Genomic DNA, 14,559 nt, shown 5'->3' with positions numbered 1-14,559 from the left:
AGTAATTTACCTGTAGCAAATGTGTTGTGAATGTTGTGAAAGGAAATGGCATTGACAGGATAAATCTGCTCAATATTGTTTTCTTTTAGTCTGTGACACTTGAATGCATATTTCTTCTTCTGTACTTCAGGACTTGGATCCAAATATTCAACTGCCACTCGGCCTTCAATAGAGCTTAACACATACCCCTGCCAAATAAGAACATTAAGAGAAAAATGTGAAAAAAAAAAAATCTAGTTAGTTTACTTAGCATTATTTTCTGAATCCAACAAAAACAAAAAAAAAGTATATTTCAAAATATAAATGGAATACTGAGAAAAAGCTGATGATCCAGTAAGTGTAATTTCTGAAATTAAATTTGAGCTTTCTACTCAAAGCAAAAGTGGATTTCCATATATTTGAATCACCATCAGTGGTTTATACAAAGTTCACACTCATCAAATGCATTGATTTGCAGTGTAAATTTAATTTTGATTAAGTACTACTCTAGTGATTCTTTGATACACTTGGAAGGACCAGTTAGCCTGATACACAAAGATTCAAACCTGGTAAAAGTATCTTGTCAAGTTCAACGTTTCACTTCTAAAGAAAATAAACACTTATTACAAAGCCCCAATTAGTAGGAGAATCTTCTCTTTCAGTGATGATATCATATTAATGATGTACAAAAAAATAAATTTTTGAAGTATAACAGATTTTCCCAGTGATATCTACAAAATAGCATTTAGCGCATAGAAGGCACTAACTAAATGACACACAGTAGGTGCTAATAAATGCTTGTTTAATTCCCTTTCTCTACTGTTCCCTTATCAGGAATCAACCTTTGTATATAATCAATTAAAAATTCCAAATATGGCATGAAATGTAAGTTTTTTCTTTAAAACTTTTGAAAATGATACCACATTTCAAAATTTTCTTCTCTACTTCCTTTTGAAATTATGAAAGTAGGAAATGTCAAAGACAAAAGGAAATATCATGTTTTTCAAAATGACTTTTTAAAATATAGACGTGTTCCAGGATAAACTAAATATTATATTCTTGAAGAGTTTCATGTAACAAAATTTACTGGAGGTTTCCCTATTGCTTTCAATTCTGGAACTGGAGATGAACTCCTACAGAAAAAATCCTAGGTTAAAGGAATGAATATTTAAAAATAAAAAATGATCATTTTCTCATTAAAAAAGGCAAACGCTATTTGAAGAAACACAAATCTATTCTACCAGAGTATGAAATAATATGGGAATTTCAGATTCCATTACCAAAGAAGCTCTCATGTGTTTTTAAGACTATCCAAAGATGGCTGATTTGTACTCACCTCTCTTCTTAAAAAAAAGTTTTAGACCAATAAATGGACCAATCTAATTACAAAAAAAGTTGATCACATTATTACTACTTCTTAAAAGTTTATGGCTACATTTTCAGGTGGCATATATGTAGTCTTAAAGCTAAAGACTTTAAATCCCAGATTTTATGAGTTAAATAAGCCCACCTTTACTTAGAAATGACAATGGAAGGAGGTTGTAGCACATAGCAATAACTGTAGCAATGATATGAGAAATGTTTTGAGAAAGGGGAAAAGTTTCATCTATCCTATTATCTACCAAGTTTGTTTTTGGTTGTTATCAAAAACTTCTGAAGACTGTACATGTAACGTAATGAAGGCAGTTTTAGTGCAAAAGCAGTTTAAAAAGGGATTTGAGTACGAAATTTCAACAAACTAAATTCCAGGTTTCAATATGGACTATATATCATTCATCATAAAGTAAAACCAAATAACTGAATTACATCTCATTTGGCAATATTTACCAAATAGGTAACACTCAGGGTTTTAAGTCTTTAAACAATGAATTTGCTTTAAAATGTTCTTTTAAAAACAACCAGAGGAGAATTCACATATTTTCAATGTTTAATGATATTTGAAAAGATCAGTACCTGCTTGTTTGGAAATGCTCGTATGCAACGAGTCTGGTATTTCAGACTAGATTCTCTTCTCTGCTGCACATAGCCCATATTCCTCAAGTCCCATACCAACACTCTTCGACCAGCTGTCCCCACAATTAATCTGTCTCCAGACACAGAGAGCGTGTAAACCTTTTAAAAAACAGCAAAATTATTACAAGAAATCCCATATTTAATCAAAGCTTCAAAAAACTGCTGACCAGGCCCCAATTTTTAAAAGGATTGAGGCAAAGTGCTTTCAGTTAATTATGAAACATCATATGTACAGCAGCTTTTGGCTTTTCAAAGCAAATAATTCTCAAAATAATCTTCTCATAAAACCTTCGCAATGATCTTATAAAAGATAAATAATATGCTTCAGACAATTACCATTTACCAAAACCAAATCACTTAACACAATAAAATCACCTAAACATTGCCCTTTAAAAAAATCCTTCATGTCGAAGTTATTCTACACATAAAAATAACAGAAAACTATAACAATTTAATAAGCTTATAATCTAAGATAGTTGGGTTTTTTGTTTTTTTTTAAAATTCAGGCTCAAAAATGTCTTGTGATGTTTTGATTAATTTTTTTTTTTAGAAATCAGAACAGTTTTTCTATGAACTTTTCTTTGGATCTAAATTTTTTTCCCTCACAAATTATAAAACGTGGACTGTCCAAACCATCCAACTTGAATTAAGATGGTTTTGTATTGTATTTCCTGAAAGCAAAAATGCAGCATATTTTAAAATATTACTGAAAATCAAACATTATGTAGAAATAAGCATTTCTTAAACAAATTATTTAAATATAGAATTTAGCCACTTTTTTAAGCAGTACTTTCCAAAAATCTACTTCACAGGCCAATACAAGTTTAATAAAATTGTTTGAACCTTCAGTATTTATAATTTTAAGACAGAAGCAAAAAAAAAAAAAAAAAAAAAAAAAAAAAAAAAAAAAAAAAAAAAAAATCACAGATTTCTGAATATTCCATTTTCAAGATTTTTTGATAATAAGTCTTCAATAAAATCAGCCATATGTATCAAGCTATTTTTAACAATTCAGTATTCCTCTAAAATGGAATTTAAAATTTGTACCTTAGTCACATTAGTTGAAGCAGTTATATAAACTTTAAAAATTTAAAAGCTAGACTATGAGGTTTTTACATTTCTAGTAAGAGAAATTTGCCAAAGATGATCAACAGAAAAACAAGTTATACAGATAACAGAAAATCTACTAAGTCTTGTAAAATATCAAAATTTATAAATCCAGAATCTAGTAAGAGCTCAATTTATAATGGTACAATCATATCAAGAATCTTATCTCAAATCTTTACTATACAGATGACATATACTTTTCTAACTATGTTTCCTATCCCCAATGACCATAAATCAAGTGAAACCACTGTCATACTACTGAATAGGTGTATACATTTATCAAAGAAAGTATTAAAAAAAAAAAAGTGACATAATGAACCTCACTGAACCAATAAGCAGCTTGATTCAGTGTGGCTGTCCATTATATGATATTCTGTCAGCAATTTATCACAGCTCTTAACATGCTACATACAACTATAAATCAAAACTAGAAACAATGCAATTATTTTATTCTGAACAAAGGTCTTGCCAGAAGTAGATTTGACTGCAATGTGGCAAAAAATAATGGATCTTTGGATGCAATACTGGATATAATGATGGCTAACATGGTCTGAATAGTATATTTACACTAAGGAAGTAGATTCAATTCAAAAAAATCTGTCCTTAAAATTAACTACTAACTGATAAAAGTGTCAACAGGGATGCACAGAGAATGCTCAACTATGCTTGTTTTATCAGGCTTTGCTTCCTGACCAAGAGGTTTAAATGACACAAAGTTTTGATTCTAAAGAAGCTTTATACCTTAGTTTCCAAGTATATCTTTTTATTATAAAAAAAAACAAAAAAAAAAAAAAAACCAAGGAACAATAGCACACCTTTATCGCAAATTGCAATGACAGCGCATTTTGCCCTTTTAACAATCAACTCAAACAAAATCTCAAGTCATAAAGAAAAATGAATAAAAAGCTTCTTTTTTTCTGCTTTGGGGATTTGAACTCAATCTAAGACAATTGGCAGTCTTTGCTAAATGGCTTTACTCAAATGGCAGCATGTTGCACACTTCAGTTTCAGTGTGGGGAATCATTTTTAGGCCAAAATTTTTTTAAAGCATAAAACTAAGACAAAAAATAAGCCTCCCTGTTAAATTTCAAATATGTTTAATAGGGTTTTTAAAAATACAGTATACTAAACCTTTAAACACCACTATTTGCAATAAATGCACATCAAATCAATTTAACCTAGTTAAATAAGTATAATTTCTAAAACAAAAAAACCTACCTTTTCTGGCTGAGAAAAAGTTCCTGCATTACAAGGAGTTCTGGGATCCCACAATTTAACTGTTTGATCCCAACTTCCAGTAACCATAACATTCACTTCTGGGCAATATTCAACACATCTAATAGGTGCATCATGGGTTCCAACAAGGTTTTCTTAAAAAAAAAAAAAAAAAAAAAAGGTGAGAAGAAGAAATGTCTAGCATTATTACCTCAACTAAAGAGATTCCTCATAAGAACAATAAAATGAGCTACTCCTACAGTAGCCAATAAGTAAGCTGCAATAAACCATTTCACAGAAGTCTGAATATAAAAGTATATTTCTCTATAATCCAGTCCAGAAGTAACTACTCCTCCTTCCCTTTCCCTATAATTCTATAATACTTAATTTAAATTCCTGGTATAATAACACAGCTGGTCTACATGGCAGTAGTGGATATCTACAAGCTCATAAATGCCACAATGATTTATCTTTGTATCCTTTTAGTAGGTACATCTACCAAGAACTTGATCCTCAAAAAATATTTCTTAGATGAAAAAATTTGATTCCTTGAGCCCTCAACAAGGAAGTCTCAAATATTAAAAATACCCCCACCCCCAAACTTATTTTTTTACCTTAATTTTTTATGGTTATTAGTTCTGAGACTTATATGAGAACATCATGTTGTATAATTTTATTTGGTTTTCAAAACAACTCAACTTTGGAAGAGATACTTCCATTCCAGTTGCAAGCTTTTAAAGTCATACAACAAAAGTAATTTAGAGGAACACAAAACCTGTTGCCAGTGCCAATAATTTCCTGACTCTAAATGAAATGAATCCTAAATTAACTGAAAGCTTCTTTCTTTTCCCCCAAAAATACTATTCTACCACAGGATAAAAACTTTTGGCATCTTCTAAATCGTTTTCAAATCTTGAGACTTGTCTAAGCAAATGTATGTAGCCACATACTAGAATACGTATAATATTGAGCTATATAAGAAATGCTACAAACAAAATAAACAAACAAACAAAAAAAAACCCTACATACTTGGAGAATGTATAAATGAAAGTCCAATGTAATGTATTTACTCATATTTTACTTTGTTAAAATATTCTATTTTCCTCTCCTTTGTATCTATTCCTAGAATTTTCTTTAAAATACTCAAAAAACTTTTCCTATTCCTATTTACTTTATCTGTGAAAATGCCAAAGATAAAAATGAATTGTTTTCATGGAAGAAAAAAATTGTAGGTATAAGTATATGTGAATGTGCACATCTATATGACATATATACATATATCATATGCTTATACACACACACACACACATACATCTATATAAACAAAGAATAACTCTAAGTACCGAGTTAAAGAGAACTGGGATATTTGCCAAGCTTTGCCATCAACACATTGTAAAACTTTTAAAATAGATATTTCAAAATATAGACCTCAAGTATTTCTAATAATAGCTAGTACATGTTACTTTGAGGTTTGCAAATTATTTACATAAATTGTTTGATTCTCAAAACAACCCTGAGGTAGTTGCTATTTTTAATCCTTATTTTACAGGTAAAAAAACTGAGGTTATATGACTTCTTCCCTCAGGGTCGAACAGCTGGTGTTAGAGGCAGGATATGAACTCAGATCATCTTGACTCTAAGCCCAGAGATCCATTCACAACACCACCTAGTTTCCTAATATAAAAGATTATTTGTTATTCACTTCAGAGTAAAATGTAATGCATTATTCATTTAGTAAGTCAAATATGACTAGAGCACATTAGACTTCTAACAAGTTTTAAATATAAGGAATAGGAAATGGAAATATAGACACTTTAATTTCACAGATTTCAAAAATCTTTTTAAAATCAAAATTAATGAAAATAAAGTTAAATTTGTAAAGTTACTCAAAATCCTAATAAGATGAAAACCAATAAAAATGATCTGAATCCATCTCACTACAGAATCAAATACTTGACAAGTCACAACGCTTAGGATGGCACTCACATTTTGATATTAAAGAAAAAAACAGAAAATAGTCAATAATTTAAAAGCCATTTCAACTTTTTAAAATGAAATTTTCAATTTTAATTGCAGCTATTCTTGCAAATATATAAATTATTTATCATGCTATCTTGTTACCGTGAAAAACCACCTACATCCTTAAAAGCTCATAAAATCAAGGATCTGAAAATGAGAAATTCTGCTGGCTTACCTTGATCAGTATTCAAGTCATGCATTTTCAACTGATGATCCAATCCTCCACTCCAAGCATGTGTTGGATCCTGAAAGATTTTTTTTTAATTGTAAATATATAACACTTCCAACAAACTTTAAAATATATAAACTTTAGGATTAGCCATGCTTTGCCCAAGATACCATTTTTTTAATGGAAGGTAACAAAACAAACAAATAGCAAAGCATATATTTCCAACTATAAAACAAAGTAGCTTATTCACAAATAACGGGGCATGGGGATGGAAACAGAAATAGAGATACTTCTAAAATCTAATTCTAAATCTAGATTTCTTATTATGAGATCTGTCCTTTTTTTTACATTATTCTGATAACTGTTAATTGATATAATTGATTTCATTTATAATCATAAGTATTTTACTTTATGTATTAAAAAACTAAATGAAGGTTTTTTTATTGTGGGATCGCTGAATTTTTTTTTACATTTTGTAATTGTAATTTGATAGAATTTTACTTATAATCCTATGCATTTTACATCACCTATTAAAAAAAATCATTCTGAGAAATCTCTAGTTTTCACCAGACAGCCAAAAGTATCCATGACACTAAAAAAGAGACCCTGGTTCTAAAAACAAAGGCAAACCTGCTTTGCTTTTGTGACTGACTCCTTTTGTCATTTATAAGAATCTAAAAGGCATTAAGAGATTCTTTTAATAAATAATGGGAGGAAAAAAATATCCACACCCAATTCTACAAAAATATCTTTGGGACTTAGTACCCAGAGACTTAAATGATTCTCACTGTGACGGGGGAATCAGAAAGAGTCCCCTGACGATGTCATTATCTGGAGACCTACATAGAAAGCACAGTCGAGGACGGCGCCTGTGTGTTGGTATTTGAGACGCATGGTGTTGGCTGGGACATCATAGAGCCGAACCGAAGTATCCCAGGAAGAGACCAGCAGGAACTGGGATGTGTTGGGACTGAACTTCACTGAGGAGATGCCATCTTCTGGAGGCTGGTTCAACTTGAACTCATTGGACCCGGTCATCTGCACAATCAAGACACTGAGGGTCAAGCGGGGTCCCAGACAATTGGGAGGGTGGAGGCGGGAGTGGGGAACCCGGGAATGGAGGAACGGGCCGGGGGGTGGAAACACAGCTCCGAGCCCTGCAGTACAAGGAAGGGGGAGGGTGGAAGGGCGGCGTCGGGGGTGGGGGCGGCAGGACTAAGGGTTGGGGTAAGTGACTGCCAAGGTTCAGGCGGCGGAGCCACTGCGCCTGCGCAAGGCTGGAAACAGGCGCGCCTCCACTCCCCATCCCCCTCCACACATCCACCCCCTAAGATTGCCCCTCATCCTGACCCCCAGGGATCGTCTAAACCGCCTCGGCCGTAACCGCTCGAATCCTTCCCGCCTCATCCCACACCGTCTGGGCCCAGGCTCTCTATCCCCAGCCCTCTCCACTCGCGGTCCGCCCACTCGTCCGCTCCTACGCTGAGAAAGCAGCGGAAATCCACCTGGCTCCCCTCCGGACAGCTCGGCCAGCTCCCAGCCTGGACAGCCTCCCAAAAGAAATTCAACAGCAGCCCCTCGGCGCCCCACCACCTCGCCTCCCCAGGTTACCTTGTCGTCCGCTCGCAGGCCACCGTCCGTTGCTCTTTGCCGCCTTCTTCCTCAGCGCTCTCTTTAAGGAACAAACCCTAGCGCGCGCCTCTGATTGGGCGGTTTCAAACGCCAACGCCTAGTTCCAAGTCACCGATTGGTCCGAGAGGCTGTCTTATAGACTTCAACCAACAGCATCCTGTTCCGGGTTCAGCGGAAGTACAATATCCCGGGTTCACGGGGGTTTTACATTCACAAAGTTGAGGAAGCTGGCTCCCAACCATCGCCTACTATGATATCAAAACTACGTTTCCCACCATTCATTAGACCGTACATAAGCCCGAGCCCTTGGAGCGCCGTTGCATACCGGGAAATGTAGTCCTTAGGTAGTGGAAACAACTTCTTTTGTCCGCGGAGTTAAATGAGAAAGTGTATAAATTGCTACAGCTTTTTATGCAGAAAACAATACTTAATTCCTTAATTGTGAAATTAACTCTTCATTACCAAATATGATCATCTTTTCTCAAGCCTCCATCTTCTCTACCTCTCTGCCACAACGTTTCTCGTGGTTGATCTCCTACCATTGTCACTCAGACTCCTGTTCTGGTTTTTTAGCCACGTTCGATCCCTTCCCTGTAGATGCGCACCTCGTTCTGTTAGGGGGCTTTCTTCTCTCTACGCCCTCAAACCAGGTGGGCAAGTGTTCCACAGGGTGGTCAAAAAAGGGACACAGACACTCTCAAGGTCTCTCTGAGAACTTTGCTACGAGATGGGAGAGATGGCAGGACCCTGTGCTCCGTGAGCACCGGAGAACTGAAGTAGCCCAGAGAAAATGAGAATGGACAAACGTATAGAAGCTGCCGCACATGCGCCCATGGACCTTCCGTGTCTGACCTGTGGCAGAGCATCCCAAGCTTCTCTTGGTCTGACAGCTAGCTGGACACGCCGTAACCTGGTTGTAACATACTGAAGTCATTTTGGTCATCTTCAGAAACCAACCTATCATATCTCCCCTAGTAAAGCTTAAACAAATGCAAAGCTTCTTTCACTCATCTCCAACTGGTTACAGAAGTAGTGGGTGTCCCACAGGCATCTGTGATGTATCAAAAACTTAAGTCATGGATCCCTCCCATCGAATTCCCAAAGTTCTCAATGTCTTCTGAGTCTATCTTTCCAGTCACCAGTTTTACTCTCCTTGACGTCACTCTTTCACTCCGCGTTAATCTAAATGTAATAGCCAAATCCTGTGATTTCCCACATCTGAAGCAAGTGTCCTCTCATCATCTCTCCCTGAACAATGGCCACAGCCTTCAGCTTTGTCTTTCTTCCCCAAATCACTTTCTCCAATCTATTCTTGACTCAGCTGCCAGAATGATTATCCTAAACTGCAGATCTTCTTCCCATGCTACTCTTTTACTCAATAAATTCTAATTTTCTGCTACTGCTTCTAGGATCGCATGTATGTTCTTCTGTCTGAAATGTTGAAAGTCTTTTATAATCTGTTCACGATTCGTGCTTTATTATACATTAGTCCTTTTCCCACCGTCTATAATCCTTTCCAAATGGCATTCTTACTGTTTCTCTCAATATTGCTCTTCTTTTACAGTTTTCTTACCTTTGCCTTAGCTATCCCCCTTACTTGAAATGCACTCCCTAGTCACTTCCTCCTTTTAGAATCCCTTATTTCCTTAAAAGAAGCCCAAGTGCCACATTCTACATAGTACTTCTTGATTTCCTTAACTTTCATTTTCAGCATGGTCTTCCCAGTGCCGGTACATAATGTAAAATAAATAGTTCTTGGTTGTTTGAATCTGCTGGGTTCATAAATTCTATTTTATAAAGGAGGGAGGGGGCAAAGAAATTATTATTCCAATTGCCTGGATAGTTTAAGAAACAGCCTCCTATTTGGTCTGCATTATCCATGATTCCCCGAGTCCCCACTTCCCCCTTAAACTGAATTCACAGGGCTCTTGTTTTGGACCTAAATTAAACTAATTTTATTCTGATGAATCTTGTCCTGAATATATAGCATTAGATTCAGACTTAAGCAAACGCTCCCTTTCTCTCTTCTATCTTGCTTTCCTCCCTCCCTTTCCCTTTTCTTCCTCTCTTTCTCCTCTTTTTTTCTTTCTTCTCCCTCTCTCTTTCCCCTTCTCTTTTCTTTGTCCCTGCTTATCTATAAATCTTTGTGTTTCTTTTAGTCTCACTGTATGGAGTATTCCAGGAGGAATTGCCAAGTGCCAAGTGTGAAGAATGCCAAGCCTTTTTCAGGGTTGCTCATTCCCTTTTGGTGTCCTCCTGAGTCACCCAACTCTCACCTGTGGCTCTAAGAAGCTGTAGCATGCACATAGGCCACTCCCCAGTAAACCATCTCAGCAGATAAACTAAATCAGGTTGGGGGTAATTGACAGGCCTCAGACCCATCAGAAAATTAAGGGAGTGTCTATCCCAAGCATGTGAAGAACTATCCAAGAAGGCAGCTGAAGCAGGCACTGGAGAGTTTGGTCAGACATCAGAGATGACAAGGTCATCTACTGCATCCCAAGCCATGGCCAGTCATCCTGGCTTTTGTCTTGCCACTAGACTTCTGTGACACTGGAAGAGAGAATGATCCTTTGTGCAACTCTGCTTCATTTAAATCCAATCATTCAAAATTCAAGATACCACTAGATGATGTCATTTATCCTCTTCAAAAACAAAAGACCAAAAACAAGAACAAATTTCTCTCCAAAAATACAATTGTATTTTCATTCCCTTCACTATCTCCATCTTAGTTTTGCCATTTTTTCTGTTTTTCAGAAAGGAATTTGAGGAAATGACTATATTATTTTCATTGATCAGAATCACTGACCAAATCAAATCATCCACATCATCTAGTTCAGCATTTTCCTTTTACAGATGAGGTAACTGAGGCTTGGTGAAGTGAATTGACCTTCAGGGATACAGGACCAAATAAAGGAAAAATTAACCTTGGAACTCCTGGCTCCTAATCCTTGAATAATCCTTAAATTTGAAAGAAAATGTGAAGATCATAGGACTGCCAGCTGAAATAGTATTTATAAAATACCTAGTTCCACTCATTTACTTTCAGAAATGATTCAGCTGGCATCCAGAGAAGTTAAAAGGCTTGTCCAAAGAAACAGCTGTTGGAAGAGGGAAGGTTTGAGGTCAAAATGAAAGAGGGTATTCAATAAAATATAATGTTGTTTATACTGCATGCAAACACATAGTGTTAGGTACGACTACACTTACTTTTTCTACTCATGCTATAAATAGGTTTTTTTTAAAAGACCTTCCTATTCATTACAGTGGTAAAGTGCCTATTTCACAATACTGTTGTGAGGAGCAAAATTAGATAATGCATCACAGTGCTTTTTAAAATTCAAAGTTCAGGAAATGGCCAACTGTCATTATCCTTATTAATATTATTATCATTATTATTAACAAAATTTGGGGAAAGAGTGATTCTCTACTTCAACTGGTCTAGAATAAATATGCAGAATAAAAAATTCCAAACCTCTTTTTTCCACACTGACTCTTACTACACCATTCTATTTTGTGATGTTTTGTTCTTTCTCCACTTTTCTTTATTTAGCTCTATCACTGCTGTGCAATTCTACGAATGAGTGACACATTTTTTTTTCAGCTGCAACTGCATAATTTCATTAAACTATATATATATATATATATATATATATATATATATATATATATATATATATTATTCAGTTAGTTCTGAGTATGGATTTTCAATTAAATATTGCTTTAGTTTTAAGAAATGCTAATCCTCCAAAAATCCTCTAAACTAGAACTTGGAATTAGAAGGATGATGATTATTTTGACTATTCATTGGATAAACAGATAGTTGGAGATACAATATGTAGAAATTATAAAGTTTTGAAAAAGAATTCTAACCACTCATTAAAAGTCTAAGCTTTATGTTCATTGATGATTGACTAATTGACAATATTTAATCATCTGAGTTTAGTAAGATCAATATTGGGATGTCCCCCTAGAGCTGTCCTAACAGTGTTACAAAGCTGAATTACCTTGAGTTTCCAGTTTTATGATTAATAGGTGCAAGGTTTAAAAATTTAATGTAGAAGGAAAATTTAAAGAGTTCCTTACATTTAAAAGCCTAGTTATTATTAGTATTGATGTTCTGGTAGTTTCTTTTTTATGAGAAACTATTTCTTGAAGGCATGGTAGGGAAAGATATGGAAACATAAAATGATGCAGTTATTTGTCTTGTTCCCTCCATCATCTCAAAATCTTTAAATAGTAGTCATCTATATTATGCATCATCAGATAGCAACTAGTGACCATTTGGGTTCTTTCTTATACTCATCTGTTTGTTACACAATGGAATATTTTTAAAGTTTATTTTTAAATTTTCTAAGTAAAGAATGATGAGTTTAGCTTTATATAAGATGAAAAACCAAAGTGTAAAACTTAAGTCCATATTTTTCCTATATCTTGATTTGTTGTGGGGCCATAGAAGCCAGGAATGAAAATCTAATTTATCTAGAGGTTTGATTTTGTATACTATACAAGAAACCTATATCTCTAATGTATTCCCAAATGCCCAAATTAGGATCTGTGGTTTTTTTCTATGATAGCACTTTTGAATACTTTATTTAAAATTCCCTTTTGGTCCATTTCATGAATTAATTCTTAAAGTAAAGAATTGTAATAATACATGGACTCATAAGGTCTCTTCTAAATCTAAATCTATATTCTACAAGCTTTCATATTTTGGCAGAGAAAAATAAACTGACTTATGGGGAATAGTGTCATAAAACTATTGAATTTGTGCTAGAAAGAGAACAGGAGAAAACTAAAAGGTTTACAAATATTACATAGCTTAACATTATTGTTCCATAAAGTCCCAAATTTATCAGAAAGATAAATTTGATTTGTTTCAGCCCTAAAACGCCTATTTGTCATACTTGAATAGATTATAATCCACTACAGGTCATACTGGCCTGTTTTTCCCTTGGTCCAGCCGGGTATTACTTAAAACGTAGACCCACTCGACAACAAAAAACCGCTATAAATATTCATCTTGTTTTCTGGGGTTCATTTTCAAGGATTTCCCACCACCCCCCCATGCCACCTCCTTGTGCTTTTCCTTTGAAGATGTCCTCAGGAAGCTAAGCAGGGAACAGGTGGCTGTGATAAAACACGCCCGAGTGTCTCTGGTTTGAATAACATTCAGTGAAGTATTTACTTTTTTGTTTCAATGATTCCTTTTCCTCCCGGCTGCCCAAGGCAGAGGCTGCAGGTGTCCCCCACTCTGGAGGAGAGACCAGGCTGCTGCTTTGGCGCTAAAATCAATCACAATCGCAGTTCGCATGTCACATTTCTATTAAACCCAAGCTGCCGAGAGCTTTGCATGTCATCTTGGCATTTAACAGCACACAATGTAAACTATTAAAAAAAAAAAAAAAAAGCCATCTCTCCCTTTCTTGTCCATCCCCGAGCCAGTCATCAAGAATCTGAGCCACTCAATAAGGTATCTACCGAGGTTCTTTCTACGTCTAGAGAAGTAAGGCAGTGGCGTCCAAGGCTTGGGGAGGGGAGGAGGGGGGAAACAGGTCCCCAGCGCACTTTCTCAATGACTAAAAGATCAAGGTGAGGTGTGTGAAGAAGGAAGTAGTGGGGTGGCAAGCCCAGCAATTTCGGATACAGTTGGGGAGTAGAAAGACAGGAAAGGAGAAGGGAGATCATCTAGGCAAAGGGAAAGCTGTACAGTCCCAGCAAACTGATTCTCAACACGAAATGAACTGCTTCTGCTCAACTTATTCCTAAAAACATGGCAAAATAAAACCACCTTTGGAAATTAAATTGACAACTCAACAAGAGACAATTAGCTTTCTTTCTTTTTCTTTTCTTTCTTTTTTTTTTTTTTAAATTTAAATGAGAGTCCACCATCCCGAAGTCCCAGAAAAGATGTTACAAGTCCGAGCCCAATCCTTAGCATCCTGGCTCCCCCTACGGCTCGAGACCTGGCTTCTTTCAGCCCAGGAATCCCTATCGCTTCATTTTTTTTTTTTTTTCGGCTTCCTGTGGGTTCAGTTGCAAAATGACGATTTTGTTTGTTTTAACCCACTTCCACTCTTCCACTCGCCTCCCCTCCCCCACGTTTATACAACAGCTAACTCTTCTGCGAACACCTTCAACACACTTTTGTTGGAGGAAAACAACAACAACAACCCTTCTGACTTGTGTGTTTTCTGATTCAGTCCCGCAGCAGTTTATAATCCATATTGCCTTTCCAGTTCTTTAAAGGATATTTGCTCGGGCGACCTTTGCTTTCTCTCCGGGTGAAGAGGTATTACTCTTGCTGGAAATAAGGGAAGAAGTAGTTGTGAGACCTGAGATGGGAGGCAGCAAAGTTTCATAACATAGAGGAACGTGACTTTTAGAATGAAACCAGTCAGAGTTAGCAACGTTGTTTAAAATGT

At 35.6% G+C, this 14,559-nt stretch overlaps 1 protein-coding gene across 4 annotated transcripts in view; it reads right to left on the bottom strand.

The window, feature by feature from the left end:
• The window catches only part of BUB3 (BUB3 mitotic checkpoint protein), a 45,236-nt gene extending 36,920 nt beyond the window's left edge, over positions 1 to 8,316 (bottom strand). For 3 of the 4 annotated variants that reach the window (XR_004232498.1, XM_012540660.3, XM_012540669.2), the window contains exons 1-6: positions 8,114 to 8,316; positions 7,346 to 7,540; positions 6,509 to 6,578; positions 4,318 to 4,469; positions 1,933 to 2,091; positions 11 to 188 (exon numbers count right to left, since the gene is read on the bottom strand). Coding sequence is in view for 3 of the 4 variants with exons in the window: in XM_012540660.3 (XP_012396114.1) it covers positions 11 to 188; positions 1,933 to 2,091; positions 4,318 to 4,469; positions 6,509 to 6,578; positions 7,346 to 7,540 (754 nt within the window). In the remaining variant the exon portion in view is untranslated. Of the gene's footprint in view, positions 1 to 10; positions 189 to 1,932; positions 2,092 to 4,317; positions 4,470 to 6,508; positions 6,579 to 7,345; positions 7,541 to 8,007; positions 8,087 to 8,113 lie in introns of those variants that run through there. The other variant, XM_031956004.1, reaches the window with a different exon arrangement.
• Positions 8,317 to 14,559: the final 6,243 nt, after the last annotated feature.

This window comes from Sarcophilus harrisii, chromosome 2, assembly GCF_902635505.1.
Source record: "Sarcophilus harrisii chromosome 2, mSarHar1.11, whole genome shotgun sequence".
In the NCBI taxonomy this organism is placed as follows: Eukaryota; Metazoa; Chordata; class Mammalia; order Dasyuromorphia; family Dasyuridae; genus Sarcophilus; species Sarcophilus harrisii.
This window is presented reverse-complemented; position numbering and strand designations above follow the sequence as displayed.